Source organism: Brugia malayi (genome assembly GCF_000002995.4).
Source record: "Brugia malayi strain FR3 genome assembly, contig: Bm_v4_Chr1_scaffold_001, whole genome shotgun sequence".
NCBI lineage: Eukaryota > Metazoa > Nematoda > Chromadorea > Rhabditida > Onchocercidae > Brugia > Brugia malayi.
Window position 1 is genome coordinate 12,698,444 of NW_025062475.1, and position 22,951 is coordinate 12,721,394.

The 22,951-nt window shown below is 34.3% G+C and overlaps 3 protein-coding genes across 3 annotated transcripts; all 3 read left to right on the top strand.

Moving 5' to 3' along the window:
* Nucleotides 1–45: 45 nt before the first annotated feature.
* On the top strand, nt 46–3,722 carry Bm14338 (Uncharacterized protein; the record flags this gene model as incomplete). Its single annotated transcript, XM_001900901.2, has 10 exons — nt 46–189; nt 575–841; nt 1,163–1,342; nt 1,887–2,087; nt 2,357–2,505; nt 2,668–2,806; nt 2,873–3,003; nt 3,111–3,222; nt 3,308–3,428; nt 3,655–3,722. 10 exons carry the CDS (start codon nt 46–48, stop codon nt 3,720–3,722), a joined length of 1,512 nt encoding a protein of 503 aa, XP_001900936.2.
* A 1,021-nt stretch (nt 3,723–4,743) lies between these two features.
* Nucleotides 4,744–7,921, top strand: Bma-gro-1 (Abnormal growth rate protein 1, putative; the record flags this gene model as incomplete). The annotated part of the gene is made up of 8 exons (XM_001900902.2): nt 4,744–4,966; nt 5,478–5,583; nt 5,648–5,781; nt 6,085–6,167; nt 6,409–6,657; nt 7,087–7,305; nt 7,441–7,623; nt 7,796–7,921. The coding sequence occupies 8 exons, from the start codon at nt 4,744–4,746 to the stop codon at nt 7,919–7,921; spliced, it is 1,323 nt and encodes a 440-aa protein (XP_001900937.2).
* Nucleotides 7,922–9,364: 1,443 nt separating this feature from the next.
* Bma-feh-1 lies at nt 9,365–17,377 on the top strand (the record flags this gene model as incomplete). The annotated part of the gene is made up of 12 exons (XM_043077689.1): nt 9,365–9,446; nt 12,420–12,666; nt 13,554–13,723; nt 13,896–13,957; nt 14,234–14,449; nt 14,904–15,056; nt 15,205–15,332; nt 15,682–15,863; nt 15,953–16,086; nt 16,411–16,547; nt 16,912–17,080; nt 17,309–17,377. 12 exons carry the CDS (start codon nt 9,365–9,367, stop codon nt 17,375–17,377), a joined length of 1,749 nt encoding a protein of 582 aa, XP_042933623.1.
* Between the last annotated feature and the right edge of the window lie 5,574 nt (nt 17,378–22,951).

A 22,951-nucleotide genomic window follows, 5' to 3' on the forward strand; every position in this document is an offset into this window, starting at 1 on the left:
CAGGAGTTGCGGTCAGTTGAGGGGTCATTCCTGTGTCTGCTACAGATGGCGCAAATGTACAGTGCTACTTATGTGCCACGAGGACCAACAACCCAGCCACAACACTGTTCACCTCAGCTCGGACTCATTGTCCAATGTCCATACTGCGCTTCACATTTCAATTTTTCTCCACGCTTCATTTACCCACAAGTTTGTTCTCATTTTTCATATATAACTGAATATTATACATGAAATGAGAGCTTCAGACTGTAGGCAGGCAAATTGCAATAAACCGAGAATGCTATGCTTGACTGTTATTTGGTTTGCTTGAGAAGATATCGATAGACGGATAATGATAAATATTACTTTGATGAGGGTTAATGAGGAAATAAGTGTTTGACTTATTAGCATATTAATTTTCAGATCTGTTCTTATTTTCTTTATTTTTTACTTTCTTTCCTATTTCACTTAATCGCTTTTGTTTTCATTCCTTTTTTTTTTTTTTTTTTTTTTTTTTTTCTATAAAAATGATAGAAATAATGGATCATTACATAATAATATGATGTTTGCTCATTTTTCACACTTTTTCCTTTAGAGATGGCCACAAAATGTCACATACTCACAAGGGTCAAACTTCCAATACATCCAACCATTCACTCAGTATCTGAGTCCGCAAACCGGTGCACCGCCAACTTTCTATCCATCGACACCTCCAGCGTTTTATATATTTGGTGTAAACCAAGTACATCAGGAAATAAGGGATAATACTAACAGTACACAATATGCTGTAAATATAAATGATATGATCGTTCATCGAATACGCGATATCCTTATTGATATCTTAACTTCATCCATGTGTGCGGTGAGGATTTTGTTTCGTAGTAAGAAAGAACTAAAGTAATAGATAGTTGTTATCTTACCATATTCGGCATGTTAGTAGAATATACAACTTTCACTTTTCTCGTTCCATATTTCATCAACTGATTATTTTAATGAGAATTCTTTTATATCATCACATTTGCTAGACAGCGATTAGGTATAGCTATAAACTGTACAACAAACTGTTTCCTGATTTTGCACACTTTTTAAAAGGCTAGTTAAGAACTTTTTTTTTAGATTTTATGATTTTGTACCACCTTAGCCTTTTCCAGTTAACTCCACTCTGTATAAATAATGTCTTTAGTATGGTGTTGGCGTTTCTCAGCTAATGATTTTGTTGAAACAGTCATGTGAGAAAGACAAGATAGTATTGCCATCATCAGTAATGCATGGCTTCATGGATTTCTTGCGCAACGAAATGACTGATTATGTTGAGGTTGAAGATGATCTTTGTCGTTATCGCCATCCAACGCTTCCTATTCAAGTAAGAAATTTTGTGAACCACTTTATTTATTCATTCTGAATTAACTAACTACTAAGCCTGTTCATCGAAATTTTAGTTTCCAGGGATATTAGCTACAACTACTTACTGTAATTTTTGTTAATTTAATTTTCACTTTCAAAAACCGTTGATAAATTCTTATAACTTGCGGATTTTATCGCCATGCCTAGTAAGATTTTTATTTTGACCATGATAAGTAATTAAAAACTGCCGTACGAAAGAAAGACTAAAAGAGAGCTACTATAAGTCCATGTGGCCTAGAGAATGGTAATGTGAAAAGAATTCGAGAGATTAAATGTTGTTATATAAAAAAAAGTCTGATATGAAATACTTAAGTGGAAATAACGAACAAATAATAATTTTGCTGAAATAAAATCGGTGATAAGTGGAGATCTGTATTTGAACAATTGGTTACGGCACATAAAAAGTCTCTTATTTATTTCAGGACAATAGAAGAAATCCACATTGTTGTGATATGTTTGTGAGATCCAGAAGCTATTTTTTTTTTATAGGAACTGTTTTTCAGGAAGAAAGCATTTCAAGTTCATCAGTTTGTGAAGGAACGTCCGGTAACTCTGAAACGTCTCCTGCTGCTTTAGTCCCTTGGCAAGTTGACGTAAAAGGAACTTATTCTGCAGATAATGTGAAAAAAGTCGTATCCAAAGAACAAGTAATGAATGAAAATATTGCATTGTCACTTAGCCTCACTGAATTCCATGGCAATAAGGTAAGGATGACATGAAATTGCTTTTTATAGCAATGATTTCATGACGGTTTTTTGAATTACATGCTAACAGCCTTCTATAATATCAGAAATATGTATGAGTAAAACGTAGAGATATTCTACGAGTTACTTAGTACATTATGAATAGAGGCAGAACTGTCAAGTATCTCTTTTTGTTTAAGTTACTAAAGCATTTGCTTGCAAATGCTTAAATCACATTTCAGAATAATATTTGCATCTTATATCAAAGTTTCATATCCTTGAAAATTTAGAGCAAAGAGTTTTATGGTGAAATAGAACATCGTAGCAATGATGATACTATAACTGACAATGATACTACAATAATTTCTGATGAAGACAGAAAATATAATGTATTGCACGGACATATCGAAGCTAATGCGATTTCGGAGTGCTCATATATGTGAGTTAGCATTCAAAAAATTTCTTAATTATGTTATACGTCATTCAGTCTTCAAAGATATCACACTTGAAAGGTTTCAAAATTATGGCATGATGCAACTTGAAATTCGAATTCAAATATCTACGACAATTTATGTTACATAGTTCAAAGTGGCTGTTTTAGGAGAAATAATCTAACAAAAATTATGGAGGAATGGAAGAAAATTTTTGTCGGTGACTTGAAAGAACTGATTAGATATTTACGGATGATCGATGATTACTTTCAAGAAAACGATAGCAAATTTACTTTGTCAGGATTCAAGGTTTGTCTCTGTTCTCTTTTGCTACACTGGAAGAAATATTCGTTTCTAGTATATGTGTGCATATAGGAAGTCTTTGGAGAATTAAATAAACGATGGGAATTTTGCGACATTGATTTGGTAGAGATGGGTATAATAAATATGGTGCAGGGTACTGGTTGGAATGAAGAACCTGTTCTTATCGTCAATCCCGTTGTCAGGTATTCATTTAATCTTTCAAGAAATTCATTTTTATATAGTTAGCTTTTGTTCAGTGTCTTTCTGTCGACAATTATGAAGAAAACAATTATGTGAAAACTTTCTCCAGGAAAATGGTATTTCCAGAAGTGGCTGAACTTGCTAAGGAAATCTATAATTTCCTGTCAAAATTGTTACCATCTGTGAATTCTGTGAAAGTTGAAGTTATTGTTCGCACAGTGGTAAATGTTTAACTTATTAAAAAGGTCGGTGGTGTCTGGACTGATCAGCGTAGTTAGCAAAATGAAATCGGGCTATAAATTTCAGAATTTTGGTATTAATAACAAGAAAACGATAGACGAGAAGTATACTCTGCTGTGGGAAGTATTCAGTGACTCTCATTTTCAAAATGTTTTTGTCGTTGACGTTTTACAAAAGCAAAATAAAGGTAAGTTGAGTGATGAAAAAATCAAGTTATGCAGTGACTTCTTCCACTTTTTATGTTAAAAAATTTTAATAGTCTCAGGATGGTGATAGAGACAGTTTATCATTCATACACTATTACGTGGATACTCAAAACGTTAAATCGACAAAAATGATAGCGAATTAGTAAAGACTAAACTTACAGCTGCACAGAGCATGTAAGTTATTAATCTATAAACTAAGTGTTTCAGAACGTGGTTTTGATGTAATGATACGACTCAATACGAACTTAAATCTGTTCAGAATATTTAATGAATAATCCCGAAGAAAATAAAAATTTAGTAAAGATAGATATTTGGTAATGCGTATCGATGAATATACAGTAGTATTCTGGAGTTATAATATGTGTTTCAGCTGTTGAAAGGATTTTTCAACTTATTTTGATTTGTTTTTTTTTTTTTTTTTTCTTTATGAGTTTCTTCACTAATTACAGTCTTGAACTGATTTTTTTTTTTTTTTTTTGTACGTGGAATGATTTTGAATCAATTGCTACTTAAAAATGAAGTAGCATCTTGTAGTGAAGAAAAAAAAAAACTTTTTGTTAGAAAAAAAAAAAGACGTGTCATTAGGTTAACAACATATTACTGGTTTTTTTTTCCTCCTATTTGTCAGCAATAAATAACTGATGTGGTTTTTTTTAAATGTATATTACGTTAATGCATTCCTTATGCGGGTATCTGTTGTTTTATTTAACCTGTATATTTGTTGTGTAGTTCCATTCTCTCTGATCATTTTAACGTAATAGTTGAATATATATTGTAGTCCGTTGATGTATTATATACTTTTGTTGCTCTCTTTTTCTAACTTTTGTTTTTTCAAAAGATTTGCCATAAATTGACATCACTGCTATTATTGTTAATACAGTGTAATTCTTTTTCTTAGAAGTTTTGATGTGCTGCACCACTTTTTTAAACATATTTTTTGTGATCTTATCACAGTCACTGTGCTTTTGTCTGAGCTGAATTTGACATCAAAATATCTTTAAGGAATGCTAAAAAACATAGGAAGTGCTCTTTTCCTTAGTAGTAATTGCAGCGTGTTTCCATATTTATTTTTGAAAAAAAGTTGCATCTATTTTTTTAAAGTGCTATTAAACAGAAATCGAGTGTAAGGAATACTATAAGCATCATCTTTAAATCATTTTTTTCTTCGCAGATTTAAATCTGCAGTCATTTTAATCCAGAACGAAGTGCTTCATCCTCTTTTTTCTTTCGTTCTTGCAGGAATTATACTCTGAGAGATTTGACGTTAACCATAAAAAGTATTGTGTAATAAAAGGAATGCTTACTTCCCACTTACGTACTGTCAAATCAATTTTCCAAAAATTGTGGTGTAGAGTGAATAATTGCCGATTAACGTTATCTCCGGCGGAAATGTCAAGTATGAAACCCCTAATTGTCATTTTGGGTTGTACAGGAACCGGTAAAAGTGATTTAGGCATTGCAGTGGCGAAGAACTTTAATGGTGAAGTAATCAGTGCCGATTCAATGCAAATTTATAAGGGTTGGTGAAACTTTCAAATTTCGAAAATTAGAAAGTACTGTCAACAGATAAAAAGCGAAGGTGGGAGTATGTTTTGCCCGTATCTATTTTTGTGGAAGTAAATCAAGGATGAGTATTATCCATGATATTTTTGTCCGAGAAAGTGCTAGGAAGACAACTCATACTTCAGTTAATTATGCTAATGATCATAAATCGATATTCTATAGTAGCAGAAACCGAGGCCTTATTAAATCAAAAGAGTAAAAAAAGGAATTTCTGACCCTTCGGATGATAAAGTCATCTGTTGTAGTCTTTAATTCATGAAAAAACTTCTTTGTGTAATGCTATTTTACGATATGATCGCAAAGATTATATGTGTATGTGCTATTATAGTAGTGAGGGAAGAATAATAAGTAAGGCTTTTCTAATTTACTGACAATCACATATGTCATGCATTTTGTACGACTGAACTTAGTGAGGAAGAAACAGGATTTCTAAGCTTATAATTTAAATTTCGAGGAGTTGCTTTTAGGCTTGGATATTGCTACAAATAAAGTGTCACAGGAAGACATGAATGGCGTGAAGCATCATATGATGAGCTTTGTTGAACCTTCCACCTCTACATATAATGTACACGAGTAAGCATAATTTTATTAGATTAATTTCAGTTTTTCTAAGAATTAGTCTTCTATTTATTTCCAGATTTACTAGCAGAGTACTGATTTTATTAGAAGATCTTTGGCGTGCTGGCAAGCTGCCTGTTATTGTTGGCGGTACGGGGTATTATATTGAAGGGATTTTGTTCAAAGATAGTTTGATATCAACTAACACATTCGGTATCAGTTTTACGAAGTTTCTTTTGCACTAGTTTTTAATAAAATGTGTATGTCCTGGACTTCATATATAATGCTGTTGTTTTGAAGATTTCCATTTATTTGTTACTTTAAATGATTAGCAAAAAGTCCGAACTTACATTTTTGTTGTAGATGTTGAATTAGTGATTTAAGATTTTAGTGATGTGATTCAGTGCCTTTGATTTTATCCAATAAAAGATACACTTAAGAGTTTACTGTCGCCAGTTTTATTTGCGAAAAATGATTGTCGGATTATTAATTGTTTCTCAAATTTGTATTTAATAGATGCTAAGAATGATTTCGAAGATCTCTCAGATGATGAAGTTTATGAATTATTGAAACATGTCGATTTGGAATCTGCGATGCAAGTAAGCTATTAATCTTTCCATTTCCGGTATCACTAATTGTTCTGATTATCATGATGGATACCGAGTAAACTTCTTACATACTGTAACGCACGGCACAACTTGACGGAACGTTAAATGCGCTGTAAGATGTATTCGAACAACAACTTGTCCTTATTAAATGGTTGAAGTGTAACTTCCCCTAGCTATTGTAAGGTATGTTGTGAAATTGTAAAAGTTCCTCGACTTATGAATCTATCTTTAGGTGCATAAGAACAATCGTTTTCGCGTTGTTCGTGCTTTGCAAATTTATTACGCAACAGGACAGCGTAAAAGTGAGTATTTGGAAGAGCAGCATCGAAGGACAGAAGTAGACGAAAGGCTGCGTTTTAGAAATGTGTTATTATTTATTTTGGATGCTCATAAGGAATTGTTGGAAAAACGGCTTAATGAAAGAGTCGCAAAAATGATTGAAAAAGGATTAAGGAGAGAAGTTGAAAATTTTTATGAACAGGTGAATGATAAAATAGTATAACTGAGAAGTTTACTAAAAATGATGAAGGAAAAATTAGAACGAGTCATTGTTAGGTGTAATTGTTCAGATATAAGCACAAGTTATGGAAGATTTTAAAGTGTATTCAGTTCGATGCAGGAATTGTCGTATACTCAGGATCGTGTTTTAGTTAAGAGCTTGAACTGCTACCAATCACAATTGCTCGTTATGCTAATTGGGTGTATTTTATAATACTTAGTTCCTATATGTCTAAAGTTAATACTATTCAGGTATTTATATTATTATGCCAGTACTACCTAATTGCCATCACTCTATGATTATTATTCTATTGACTTCTTCAAATCATCCGCATTGCTCTTACAAACTCGAGTAGATAAATTACATTGACTTATTATATTACTTTAATTCAACATCAACAAATTGTTACAGTACCGTCATTGTCTCACAGCTCATGGAGTATCTCAGTCAATTGCGATAAAGGAATTCCATGATTATCTACAGCTAACTCCGGATGAACGGTACACGGAATTGGGTGATAAACTGTTCAGCGAAGGTTGTGAAGCTCTGAAATTGCATACACGGCAGTATTCACGAAGGCAACGGCGATGGATTAAACAGCATTTGCTCGGAGGAGGTACTTTAACTGAGGTTAGCATTGCATTCACTTTTTTCATGCTTCATGTGATCAAAATTAAGCCTTTGTTGTTTATTAAGAGTTATGTTTAGACAAAGTTATATTTACTTTTGTTTTTAGCAACAGTTCCATTCTAATTTTTGTTTCAGTCAACCAATATAGCATTTTTGGATACCTCGGAGAATTTTTATGATGTCGTAGTGCCTAATGGATTGAATAGAATCGAAAAGTTCCTAAGCGTTATTAATGACGATGTTTTTCTCAAGCGAATCAATGCAGAAAAAGCAAAACCCTTCACAGTTGATTTTAACTACAGGAAACTGGCGAACCAAGTTAGAATGTCCACTTTCTTATTTCCTTCTCGAAAATTTGTAAACTATCTTCCAGTTACTACACTTCTCAAAACTACTAGGAGTAAATGATGAACACAAAATAGTGAGCTAGATTATGATTGTCATTCGTTTATTGCATGAAAATAATTGATACCATTCATGGTTATTTCAGATTTATCGCTGTGAAACATGTAAAATTGATGTGCACGGAACGATCAACTGGGAAGCTCACTTGAAAGGCAGAAAGCATCGGAGAATGCTTAATAAAAAAGGAAATGAATCACAAGCACATGAATAAGTCAAAGGATTAGTTTACTGTTTATAATCTATCAAAGATTGGAAACTACATTTCCTGAATATAGTTCTGGATCAATGTAAAGAGGATGAATACAAGATTACATTTCTTTGTAGGTAAAGATTGGGAATATCGATAATATGGTCAATTATCCTTTACATTTTAATATTTGATGGTAATTCCCTCTTGAATGATGATTTGTCCACTTTTATGTTAGCATTATGAAAAGAGTGGGATTGAAGTAAGAGAACTTGTCAAGCTACACTGAATGGTATACGGTTCACATTATTCTCTATCTGCATTATAATCAATGAGTGAAATTCTGGACATAATACATCTCCTAACAGATGAGAGATAATTAGTGAATGAGAATCACCAACTCAGATGCCTGCATGATTGTTTTGTTATTGCTCAAAAAACTAAGCTTGATTGTAAAACTTAAGTTTGATATATCGAAGTACTTGAAAGTTCAGGAATAAAATTTGTCATTTGTTTCTGGAGAAACTTATGCCACTGTTTTCAACGTGATACTACTGAAATTTTCTTTGCAAGTTTTTTTTTTTTTGTTTTTTCAAAAAAAGGAGAAGGCTCTATGCAGAAATTAGAAAGTACAGTTCCTACCATCGAAACTTGCATCATGTGGTATTACATTTTATTTGCATTACACACCAACACATTCCACATTATCCCTATCATTGACAATATCAGCCAAATTACGCTTTATACAGGTTACATGTAAAAGTTTTAGCATAGTTAAGTTGTAAAAAGTGAAGAGTTATTTACAAGCATGAATCTATCTGACTGCTTAGTTTGGGAATGCAAACCTGATTCGTATAACAATTACGAGAGGTTGGTCAGTAGTGTCTTTCAAAAGAAATAATTGAAGAGAAGATATTTAATTAGTCATATTGGAAGAGATGTGGACGATGAATGTTGGTAAGAGGAAACTGGAAACCAATTTTCCAATAAATCTATCTATACTTAAGAGCATCGATGATTAAGAGTTATTTTCAAGAGATGAGATTTATATTCGGTTATCCACTTTTCAACTCTATAAACATACACTTACCAACTACTTATCAAATACAAGAAAAATTCACTTACAATCACCTTTCGTCCCATTTCTTTTTTTTTTTTTTTTTTCGCTTTCCTACAGCATAGTATAAGATTCGTTTCTTGCATAGCACTGTGTGTGTCTGCTAATTTCTGATTGGAGCAATTGGTAAGATTAGCTTTGATTCTTATGACAGAAGAACAGGTTGCAGTGGAATGTTAGCACCGATACTGCACGAGCTTACCTTTCTCGAGATCACTTCACTTACTTTATCACTGTTGATGAACTTGAAGGTATGAGCTGTACATGTTGACACTGAACTGATCCCTCTTTCGGAATAGTGCAGCATTTTAAAGCCGAAAAGCGAGGATGGGTGTAAGACGATTCAGTTGATGAGTGTTGCAATTGTCATCCACTCCACATCCTGCTTGTATGTTTTTCTGCAGGGAATCTCCATCATCGCTCTCACTACTAGTAAGTTCTTCACGTGCTTCTGTGTATTTACCAGCGCTACTAACGTTCCCACGTTAGCACGTCAGTATGATTGGAACGTTTTTAATAGAATGTAATATGTTCTCTAATAGGTAATACGACACGACGTAAACAATGAAATGAATTCGTTATGCGTTAACTTGTCACTAACCGACTGACATGTCGATACGGTCTGATTGAATTATACGATTTCTATTCGTATGTTAGATTAACCTGTGTCGCATTCAGTGTCGTCAATGAAGTACTGGTCCTGACTTACTGTTGAAGACTTTTATGATCTATTTGATTGCCACGACGCATCTTTCGTTTAAATAAAGAACTAGAATGAAAGGTACTTGATAGACATATCCTCTGATAACTGTGTCGAATGAAGGTAACTGTCCTTAAAGAGAATAACCCCCCACCTCCCTTATCACTTGAACGTTTAACGTTTGAAGCAATTCATGTAAACAAGTCGTTACAGTCAGTCAGAAGACACAACTGCACCATTTTTCACCTCTACCTTTCCTCACCGACAAAGTCTGCAGTTGATCATTCGGCGTAGCAATCAGTGCTTTTCTAAACTCATTTCAACTAATTAAAAAAATCTTTTTAAAAGATAAATTACATGCCCAATTCTCTAACATACGAGACGAGCAAAAAACAGAAGGTCGCATGTACGACAACAATAATATGTGAAGTTATCGAGAATGAAAAGGTGAGACAGGTATCCTATACTGTCTAGTGTTTCTAATATCACTTTAAGCTATCAATTTGATAAAGATCCTTTACTTTTGCTTAGGTATAAAATGAGTCACAACTACGTGATACGAATACATCGTTTAGACTAACCTCCACTGATACTATCACCATTACTATTATTATACTACCAAATAATTGGAAAGATATATTTGTAAGTTATTTGTGTCGAAAGCTTGTTGCACGCTTTTCGTGTTCAGTAGATAATATGTGAAAATCCCATGAGACTGCTTGGAAGATGCTAAATAGCTGTATGAAGAGAAAGGAGAATGTTCATTGTGATAGTTAAGATTAAGGGAGAGATAACTGAGGAGACAAAAGTAATAGCAGAGAAGGATGATGAATTATGTAGCCAAAGAAACCCTAATTAATTTCTTGAGTGAAACGGTCAATACTCTTATAGAGAAGTGGTGTGGCCTGTTTTGTGGCTATTAATAGCTGCAAAGTAAGCGCCGAAATGTTGGTGTGCCAAATGGTGAAGAGAAAGGAGTCGAACAGTTAGTTATTCATGGGTCAACGTCCTGGAAATTGAAGAAAAACAGTTTACCCGAGTTTGCCCGAGGTTTCCTATAGTTAGCTTTTTCCACTTTAATGAGAGAAAAGAGAAGGGATTTGTCTTTTTGAAAATTGGAACAAATTAAGCACTTCCTGCATGCCATGGAATCGAAACAATTGAACGAGAACGGCAAGCTAGGCCAGCTTGATAGGACCAGGACAATGCCTCAAAGTTTCCTACTGCACCCATTCTCTTCTCACCGCTCTTCTCCGACCAGTATCATCTCTCCTTTGAGTCATATTTCTTTTTTCGTGCCAGTTATCGATTCACCTACTTATTTGAGAAGTACTTTTTTACCTTCGTTCTAATCATAGCATTGGCTGTTTGCTTAGAACGCTTGTTGTTTACTTACATATTGGCTGTTTACTCATAGTTATTCAGGAAATAACACAAGTTGTTTACCTGAACGCCAACATATTGACTGTTTACTCTGTGAGGCAAGCAAGAGGAAGCAAGGAAAAGCCAAGGTAGTAAAGGACTGACCTATCCCAGATAAAGAGACATCTCACAGAGAGCAATTATGGAACGGCACTTACTTTACCTACCCTCTCTTCCTGGCATACTATCCTTCATTTTGTCATTCCTCCCTCTCTCCTCTTCTCTCTTCCCTTCCTCACTTCTTGAACGCAGTGGATGCTCCCACACAGACAGCAGCCAACCACCATCCATCCTATCGTACCAGACGAGCACGTAACACTGCGCCCGAGATATCTCGTTCCGTCCTGTGCTTATGTCACTCCATCTTCTACTACTTTAAACTAACCTAACACTTTGTCATCGATGCACGCAAGCTTCGCGAGTGTTGTATTGTAGCAGCAGCAGCAGGCAACGACAGGGACCCCACAGATTATCGTCAGATCGACAACTATAAAAGGTGAAGATTAGAGGACGGAGAAACGGTGTCGGTTGCGGAAGCGGTAGGGATATCTTCATTCTGAGTGCATCGACCATTTAATCGTCCATGATAGCTTTTCTCTGACGAAACCAACACTCTAGTACTCGTCTTCTTGACTTAGTATTATAGAGTGCACTAAGCCTAAGCGTGAAAAAAAGCAATCTTCAGAAGAGGATTGTGGCTGGGCCTAGGGTCCCGGCGGCATCAAGGCGTTTGTTATCGTCTCAATGCAGAATAGAATACACGACACGAGCAATAGTACAAGAAGCCATCTGCGCTACTTTGATTATTGCTGCGTTGTCAACCTGGTTTCTAAGTTACGTCTTTCAGAGATATCCACGTATACTACTTAACTGTGACTCATAGTGTTATGTTCGGTTTACGAATAGAGTAGCCGAACATAGGGTACAGGGGAGATGTAAACATCGACTGGAAATGACTGCATTTTCAATCTTGTTTGCTACTCTCGTAGTATTCGTGATCTCTATATGTTTGTGTGATTAAGCTTATCATGGAGAAATCATTTGTTGGGAAATTCGTGGTGATTCATTTCTTCAACAACTTATTCGGTGTTGAAGATGTTTCATCTTTTCCCTACATCTTATCATTCATTTCAATTTTAAACAGCAAACAGAGCAAAGACGTTTCATTTTTCTGTTTTAATTCGCTCAGAGGTATTTATACTCGGTAAACTCAGTATTAAATATGTAATATACGTTATATAAAAATTCCAAGTGAGAAAAGTCATTGGATAAAAATTCAACAGGTAGCGCGAGATTGTGGACAGGCTGGAAACAATCACAGATACCTGGAGGCGAAGAGTGCTCTCGTATGTCTGTTGACTATAGTGCGCATGATTTTCATGAATCACGTGCGGCAATAGATGCTGCTTCACGTAACAATGTACGTGTTCGACGTCATGGCGATACCACTGTCGTTACTGAATATCGTGATCCCTACTCCTTCTATTGGCAATTAGATCAAGCAAGACCTCGAGAGGAAGAAACACTCAAGTTGGTCCATTTTCCATTTTTATATTAAGTCTTCAGTTATTTCTTGTGCTTAACAGTTAAATGTAGGTACTTTAGGTGCGCCTTGTGTCATAATGGTATTATGCTTCTTATTATCTTATTGTTTTTTGTACTTATTATCTTATTCTTTGGCTGTAATTTTATTTAGTGTTTAAGGTTGAAATCTGTCGAAGAGCTTAATTAGTGAGCATGAATTATTAGCAGCTCAGTTATTAGTTAAATGTTGTGATGTTTATAAATGTGCAGTTATATTAATCACTATGAAAAACTGCAATTAGAATTTGGGATTTATCGAAATAGCCGACAATTGACGGTCAAGATTGACTGATGTAGTATATTTTCCGTCCAAAAGTTTCATTTATTTGGCAATGTCTCTAAATTGTGTGAAACTTAAAGTCATCTTCAGCTTTCTTCTTGAATTATTTTCTTAATTATCGGATAAAATCTAAAATATATTTGCTGTCACCTGTGATGCCCTTTAGTGATCAGTAGCTCTCACAACATTGGTATTTGCTGTGTTATATCGGACTCGGTTATACATTAACTTGCATAAACCTACAGACGGCTTATTTTTCACGTTAAAATGTCCATAATTTCTGAATTTAGTTAAGTTTCCCCGTACTATCTTAGGGGAAATGGACGATTCTTCCGTGATATCAACAAAAAAACTGAGGGAATCAATGATTGTTTCACTTCACCTTATTTGATTTCTAACTTTCTTGAGTGGATGAATAGCTCTTACCTGTCACTGTCCGTTAAGCATAATGTTTCTTATATCTTACGTTTTCATTAGTTATTCCAGTTATTTTTATACAAAACAGACTAGATTTGCATGCAGTTCTAATTTGATAAGCAGTCATTCATTTCAGACCACCACCACAGACTGATTACGTCATCGATGAAGAGATCATAAATGATTCAGTTTTGTCTCCGGACAGTCATGATAGCGGAATAAACGTCGAAGTACAATATAGTAGACCAGTTCGACCCGATGATGCATCTTCCGCGAATCTTCCATTTGGTTGGGAAAGGCATGAAGGTATGTGTGCATATTTTGATATATCTTAAATTCAGTTTTTTATCTAATTTTCTACTAGCTGAGTACTTGTTGGAACGATTCGTGGCTAAATTTCTATGTTTTGAATTCAAACGAGTTAAAAATCTTGTGTAATTTTTATAGATTTAGCATATACCAATTAACATTTTTTCAGATCCATCGGGTTTTTCGTATTATTGGCATGTGGATAGTGGCACAATACAGAGAGAACCTCCGGTATAGAACACACTATGTAGTTTGTAAAATTGAATTTTTGTAAGAAGATTATCCACTGTATATTGTGATTTATTTCCACTAAAATTCTACTTTCAAATCTTATCTGAATGTGTGTTTTTCAAGGTGTTCAATCAGGATGAGATTTCTTTCTCAAAACATTCAGTACAGTTTCATTTACCAGCTAGCTAAGATACATCGGTTGTTCAGAGAAACTCATGCATCTCTGTAACTCTGGTGTAAGCCACAATTTTATGAGTTAATGAAAGTTTTGTTTAGCATAAGGAATTACCAACTGCAACAGTACCCATGCAACTTGAACTTCGTGACCAAGAAACTCAGGCAGATGTGTTGCCGGTACCGCCACCAGTTCAGCAAATTGTACACATAACACCACAGCAACCGATTATCGAAGAACGTGCATTCAAGCAGACTACCACAAAACGATCTGTCGATAACGATTTCAGTGATAATGATGATGATATTGCAAGCAAAGTTGGTGCTTTTGCTGATGTTTTTGAAAATGAATCAAGCGTTTATATATATATTGATTCTAATAATTTATCTTGTTTGTGAATTCCAAACTAACCACTGCTTCTCTCATTGTGCTAGACGTAGTCTATTGTTCATATGAAAAGAGGCTTTGAAATAGCCTTAAGATCTGAAAAAGTCGAACATGCACCATACTTCCCTGGTGCTGAAAATTATGTGCAGACAGTTGTACGATGCTGAGGATGATTTATAGAATGGAATTGTGATTACATTAGTGATGCACTGTAATCTTTAAAATTATTTATTGAAAAAATTTCGGAAATATACGATTTTATAATAAGATATATTTGTTCTTATTACTTTTAGGGTCTATTAAATTTAACAGAGATTTATTGCGAGAAAATTAGATCATAAAAGAAACCGAACAGTTTTGTATATATCAAATTACTATTTCCAGCCGGTTCGATTTGCAGTCCGCTGTTTGGGCTGGACTGAAATTCCGGAGGAAGATTTAACTCCAGAGAAAAGTTCACGAGCCGTTAACAGAGCTATTGTAGATCTGAGTACCGGGCGAAACGATATTCTGGATAATGTTTCCAAGTGGGGAGATGTAAGTAATGGAAATTTCAAGAAAACTAATAGTTCAGATTTTTCTTTTTTTTTTTTTTTTTTTTTTTGAAATAATCTTAAAGTTCATTTTCATTTCGGAGAACCTCTGTGTTATTTTTTAAAATGCAGATATGCAGAATAGCTTTCAGGGTCGAGAACTTATCATGGAGTTAGATAAAAGTGATTTGAAGTTAGTTGATCCTGATACGATGTCTGTGGTGCATACTGAACGAATACATGATATTCGAGTTTGGGGAGTTGGTCGTGATAATGGCCGGTAGGTCGTCATTCATTTTCTATTATAGATTAAGGACTGGTAGCTGAAATGAAACAAATAGTTCCATTATATATGTAGAAATGTAGTGGTTGAACGTTACTTCATTCACATGCCTCTTAGTAGTCGAAGAACTAATAATACAGAACTAATATAATGAGAATCTTTGGATGATTTATAGTGTAATATGCACTGATCGGATAGCTTGGAACTTAGTAATTACCAAATATCACACTTGTAAATTTCCCTTCTACACGTACTCATTCTCTATGTTATGGCTTTTAGCTTTTAGTGTGTATTTGCGTATCCAGATTTGTCTGATTCTTTTTGGCAACTGTATTATATGTTTTAGAGATTTTGCATACGTTGCACGAGACCGGAGTTCGCGTCGTTTTATGTGTCATGTGTTTCGTTGCGACACACCGGCACGAACAATTGCAAATACATTACGAGATATCTGCAAACGACTGATGCTTGAACGACGACCAAATAGTCTGGGTTCTTTGAATTATGGTGAAAGGAGACTTATTGCCAGTCAGTTCAAATCTGTTTGTTTATTTATTTGCTTATGAAAAGAAAAAAGGAGAGCACATGATAGAGCAGTATATTTGATTGGTCTGCAGGAGATACATATTTACCAACTCCAATCGAGGAGCCAAAAAAGATCATTCGATGTCATTTCCTGGGTGTTACACAGGTGCCTCGGGCAACAGGTATTGAAATTCTCAACGAAGCAGTCGATCGACTTGTATCACAGGTTAGTGACGTATATTCTTTTCTGCTGCGGCATAAGTATAGGAGTAATAAAGGTTGACCATTATTTAGAGTTGCTATAACATCGATATTTTTCTTTTTTTTTTTTTTTTTTTCTTCAATAGCAACATGTTCTAGTCATTCAATTGTTTTCTGAAGACTAAGAAAGAGACATAGCTTGCGAATATCCAAGATCATCGTAGGTGAATTAAAAATTTTCTCCTAAAGCATTGATTAGGCTATCCTCTTGTAGAATGAAAAGAATTTCTGGTATAGATTTATAATACCAGAAGATGCTCGTTAGGCAGTATTATTTTGTTTCTTATAGGTTCGATCAGATAGGTGGATATTAGCGAATGTTTCCATAGCTCCATCAACAATAATAATAAGTGAAGTGAACGGTAATCAAATTGCTCAGTGTAGAGTGCGGTATTTATCATTTCTGGGAATTGGACGAGATATCAAGTAAGTCATCCTTTCCAATAAATTTAATTGATCCCGAAATTGAGTTTTCATCATGTTCATTTGTTTAATATTCCACCTATTGATTAATTTTTTTTGTAGCGCAAGTTTCTTGAATGGAGTGAATTTAATTTTATGTAGTAATAATTTTGTTTAGTGCTTGTTTGTTGCGTCTATTTAAGAAAAGAAATTTTCATAGTACTGCGCGCAGTACTTCGCACTGAATTGTAAGTGAGTTCACAACACCAAAAACACTGTTTTGTCAAATTTATAGTTAAGATACAGTAGCTTTTGTAGCTTTATCCTGGAAAAGTGCAGATTCTATCAAAAACATCTTTTTCTTATTTAAAAAAAAAAAATCTTTCAGACATTGTGCATTTATAATGAGCACATCGTCGGAAAATTTCATGTGCTATGTGTTTCATGTGGAACCATCGGCAGGTCCAATGGCTAAAACTATTGAAGCTGCTTGCAAATTACGATATCAGAAAGTTCTCGATGCTCATGCCGGTGGACGAGTACCAGCGAATGGGAAGGTTGGTTACTGATTTTTTCCAGCGTTAAAATTTGTTAAAATTTAACATTTCGTGGCAACCAATCACGTGTTCTGATGACTACCAATTCGTACTGTGGCTTAACAAATATTATAATGGATCTTGGGATACTATTTTATTACTGGTATTTAATTTATGTATTGTGAAAGTTCATATTCCTCGTCACATAATGTGCATGATAAGTATATGATAAAGTTATTGTTTTTGCAGGGTTGGAGCGATTCACTATGGAGTGCTATAGGTAGCGTACGCGATCGTTTTTCAACATCCTCGCGTTGATTTTGTGATCACCTGCTGTGTGATGTTATTATCAACTTCTTGCAAAGTATATGCAAATTAACATACTCTGACAGGCATGAAATCGGACGAGTTTTTTTACATCGCCAGAAAACAGCCATAAGTGATAATAGCAATCAAACGAGATTACTTTGTTTAATGAGCAGTTCATCTAATATGCTTATTTATGAGGATATTTACTTTTTATCTGCATATTTACCTGTTCTCGCTTCTTTGTTAGGGGATAAGCAAAGAAATTGAATTTGAATGCCCATATTGATGGCTTAAGCTGAACTACATCTCTATATGAGCTGTGATGTAGAACATTAAAATTCTCAACCAAATCTGCAAATATCGTTTCAATTCAATTTATAATAAATTGGTGAAGTTTATGTTGCACATTCTCTAAGCGAGTGGGATGCATGTGTTGAAGGTTTTTATTTCAGTTTCATATTTCTTTCACTTTTTTAGAGTGAAATTCAAGCTTTAAATTAAATGGACTAAATGAATTGGGTTTGACATATTTTTGCAGTAGAGAACTGTTTTAATTTAATTGTTGATTGTCTGACACTTCTGCAAAAGTTTGAAAATTGGAAAAATCTGTACGGTAGAAGTGGTATTTTGTATTCTATTTTTTATCAATTTTATATGACACATGTTTTACTAGCTTCTTTCCTGACATTTTTCCAAGCAATATGTTTGTTCCGCAACAAAATCAGCTAATTTTGTAAATTTTCTAGTATAATAAAGAATCGCATATTTACCACACAATGCTAAAGTTTTGGTAGTTTTACTATCATTTTTTTTTTTTTTTTTTTTACTATATACACACAGTGAGCATGAAAAAATGTGGCGGTAATCCGATAATAGTTAAGACGAAAATTTAGTTGTTTCAAGGTACAATTCTATCGGATTTTTATCGGTGATCTCTCCGTTTGTCCGTCTGACACATTTGAAATTCCCTCTCATACTTTCTATCCTCTCTTTCCATGTAACTCGACCACTTCGAAATATTGATATTAATAAATTCCGCTCTTAATGATTCTGTTTTATTTTCTATGGTCAAAACCTAATTATTAGAATATTTCTACGGACGAAACACCACTCGTAAAAAAGAAAAGCATTGTAAAGTGAATAAATCTGCTAGGAATTGAATTTGACACTTATTATTTCATTTTCATCTTTCTAACTAGTCATTAATATTTCATTAGACAAACTTGTAAAAATGAATGAAGTAACACAGTTTGTTTGAAGTTCTTTTCATTCATTTTATTTCATCGAAATTTCATTTTTGTTTTAGATAAACAACAGTTACAATCGTAGTAGCAATTATGTTCTAAGAAATTTATATACAAATGACGATAAATTTATGATTTTCAATGAAGCGAAATTTAATTTTTTTCAACCCAAAAATTCAACTCTAGCATTTATTGGTTTATTTCGCAAACATAATTACTATCCTAAATAATATTCGATTTACAATAATATAATGATTTGATCACAATACTTCTGAATTAAGCTAATCTATCGCTAATATGTCATTCAACTTTAAAAGATCTACTGTTACTTTAAAAGGTAACTAATTTGTTGTATATTGGAGAGCATTTAAAGGTATTGAAACCTATCCTCTTTTGGTAATTCACTGAACAGTACAGTTGATTGGTAGTTGCAGTTGAAGATAGAATTTTTGGCAGTTAAGGAAGGAAGGAGTAAATCCGACATATTAATTGGAAGCGATGAAAAGTGAGTCATCGATCTAATTGAAATAATTACTTCTTTAAAATATCTTTACTTTATAATATGGAATTTCAATTCTACCGATTGAAATGACTGGTATGATCACCAATTTTTTCTAAATAATCAATAATCAATAAATGAGGAGGATATTCCGGATAGCAGGATATTCCGGATGTACTGACACGAGAGAGTAGTGATAAATGAGACGAAGCGTACAACAGCATTGCAGTATTTTACACTTCATAACAGATAACTAACTCTTTGGAATTATTAGAGAAGTAGTGAAAGTGTAACTGAGCTAAATGATTGGTTCGATTTAACGGAACGATCCCTTGCGATCCACTGGATTCCTAAGCATATCAGTGTCACCCGATCGGGTGCGGATGACAGTTCATCGCTGCAGGGTGTCAGTGTTTGACATCTATCGGTGATCACAGCAACGATAACACTTCCTAACAACATTTGCATTTTAAAGAATTTTTTTAGGAACCAAGTCGTTAAGTGAAGAGAAGGATGTGACAAGAGGTGCACTTCACCTGTTGAAATTCAATCATTTCGAGTTCGATCATTCTTCAATTTTAGCGTAGCGTAGATGTTCAGAATAAGATGAGAAATAGCTGAACTCTTAGATAAGCTAAAGCAGAAATGAGAAAGGAAGTGTCCTGAGTACAACTGATTATATTAAAAGACAAATATATGATGTCCTGATGACTGATAATGGTCATCGAAGTAAATTTGTCATCTATCACACATGCTTTACTTCTACCTCGCAAATCAGATCCAATTCGAGATACCAAAAATATTTTTGTCTGCCGTGATCATATTGACAAATGCGGGAAACGTGAAGGACACTGTTCACTTTTGCATTTCACAGGAACTTACGCCGCTAATTGTTCAGTTGTTAAAAAGCTACCCAATACTAACACAGATATCTTCACGAGAGATTCAGCTGGAATGTCTCCAATCTCAAAACTTAACAATTTTACAGTGTCAAATCAATAAAATCTTTGCATGACACAGTCACACCGCGGAGCGCAATGGTGCAAGAATGCATATGCCGCATGCATTGCTGGAAATGTTGAATAACTGCGCGTAATCCAACACTTTCTCGCAATCACCGCATCAATCGAAGTTATCGTTTGTTAATTTTTTTAGAAGAGAAATATGGCCATTCACTGGAACTTGTAATCTAGGGACATGTTGTCAATTTTTCGAGTTTTAATTAACTTTCTTATTTCGTCTTCTCTTTATTCGTGACTGAATTCTGTTCGCTGCGTAAGATTTCTCACAAACACTTCCATTTGTGATATTTATTTATTCAAAATCTTTTTGAATAGATTCTTTGCTATTCCATAGAAAATAATTTTCTGTACGACTTTTTACAGTTTCACCAATACTACTTGCACTTTTTTACATTTCACTGTGTAACCTTCTTTTCACTTAAGATTTATAAAATCGTTTTAAAATTTCAAAAGTTACATGAAAAAAAAGAAAAAAAAAGATGGATCGGGAAGATCACTGTGGTATGAAATAGTATGTATCTGCGGCTCTGTGCAAGAGTACACGTCGTCATCATCCGGAACAAGTAATGTACAGCTTCGGAATAAGTAGCAACGTATCTTAGCAACGAGAATAAGCAGTGTTCACGTTGCGGAACAAATGGATGCTCATGAAGACGTATGAATTTTGTTGTATTATAGAATGAAAGTACATCGAGTATGTTCCGCATTATTGTCGAGAACGCAAGTTGACATATAAATTCAATTGAGTGAAATCACAAGTGCTAATTGTCACTTAGGACAGAGCAGTGCAAAGATTCGTCAGTCTCTTTTCAACAACAAATTCCGAATCAAAGCAGATATTTTTACCGGTTCAGGCAGCACCATTCAGGAAATTGACCTAAACAAATGACTGTGGTCCGTAAGAGCTAACAGTTCCATGTTCGACGGCTATCCGAGATTACCGATTCTCTGTACAGTAATTGGTTGAAAACAGATAGCTAACAAAAGCAAGAAATCCCTTCAATCATTTCGCAAGTCCCTAAAATTTTGATAAAATCAATCGAACACAATTTTTTGCTTGATTGAAGCATCTTTCTCTGTCAGAGTCGAAGTGACAAGCAGTACTGTTGAGGAGAGGTAATTGAGGTCACTGGGAAAGTGTATGCAATACAGGTAGAAATTAATGTAATAATTAATGAGAGTCGAAAGAGAGACCCAAAGAGGACAGATGACAGTGTCCTAGTTTGATTGTCTCAAACTGACACTATTATCCACTCTTCTACAAGTCGGTGCTAGGAGGAGGGAGGAAAGGGCGGAAGTTGGTATTTCCGTCTATCAATCAGCGCAACTGTGCACCTAGAAGGAATACCGCACGAAGTGGTTGGATGTCTTATTAATTGAGATTAGTGAACCTTATCTTTTAACTGATAACCGAACTTATCATTTGGAAGACATTGAGATTACTACGACTTAGTTTTGATCAATAAATGAAGTAATGGGCAATAAACAAAAATACGAATGAAAGAGTTATGCGATAATGACTGTCGCTTAAATGAGAATCTTCGAAGTGATCGCAATCTGATAAAGAAATGCCCTGAATTCTGTCTCTCTTCAGAAAGAACTGTTTTAAATATTTTTCACAGCAAAGCAGGGAATAAAGTTGAAAGAATAATAGGAGTAATGGCTGATTCACTCTTAATTAACTCTTTAGTTGTGCAATTATCAAAAGGAAGTGTAGAAGTTGGCGTAAATTATCAGACATTGGTATAAAGTTTAAAATAACGAAAATGATAAAACATTAGAAGCTGATCCTAATTAATTTAAACTAATCGTACCATATCATAACTTAATTTAACATTAAATTTCATTTACATTTTCTCTAAATGCTAAATTAAGCATTCGACTGTTTATGATTAAACATAATCACCGAAAATTTTCAGAGCAGAATGAAATATATTTTTTAAGTAATAACTGCAATTAAATATATATTCAGAAAAGAAATTCTGCACTATACTAATAGATTATCACGTACAATTATACTAATGAATTAATCATTAATCAAAATTATGCACTGATTAGGAAACATTCATACTGATAGCGAATCAGACGATCCAACAATTTCCGGCAGTCCAATAGTTCCAGAGAGTCCAACAGTTCCAAAGAGTCCGACGGTACAGAGAGTCTAGCAGTTCCAGAGAATGGTCATCGTGACTGGAACTTCGATATAATTCTGAGAAAGATAATTGATTCAACTATTTGCTTCGGGATGGGAAAACATTAGCATTCCGAAATCGGTCGCCTTTCACTGTGATAAAAGTTATCAGTTGCGGTTACTCCGTGATACGGTGCTGAGGCCATCTCATTAAAAATTCCACTGGTAGTCGTCTGCTGGTCGACTGACTAAGGTCAATGCAATGACTGACCAACTGGACATTTCGAGGATAGAAACATGAAACAAAGCCGACTACTTTTAGCGATAGACAGCTGACAGCTCAGGTGGACACATATTGTCATCCCATGAAAAGCTAATATAGCTAATGTGGGATAGTCAGCAGAATTGTCAACTCATAAAACATAACTTTTCAACCCGTTTGAACCTGAATTCAATCTTTATTCCACCTCAGTTTATCAGTTTATCCTTGATCTGCATTGAATGATAAAACTGATATTTCACCACTACCTTTAAATAAATGATGTCACTGTCAAAAATATTAGCTGCAAAATTTATCTTATCAATTTATCTTAATCTTACAAAAATATTTTTTGAAAAAATGAATGTTTGCTTATCTATTTTCAGTGGCTTGAAAAGAATTTTTTTAAGAATTTTGAAAAGAATTTT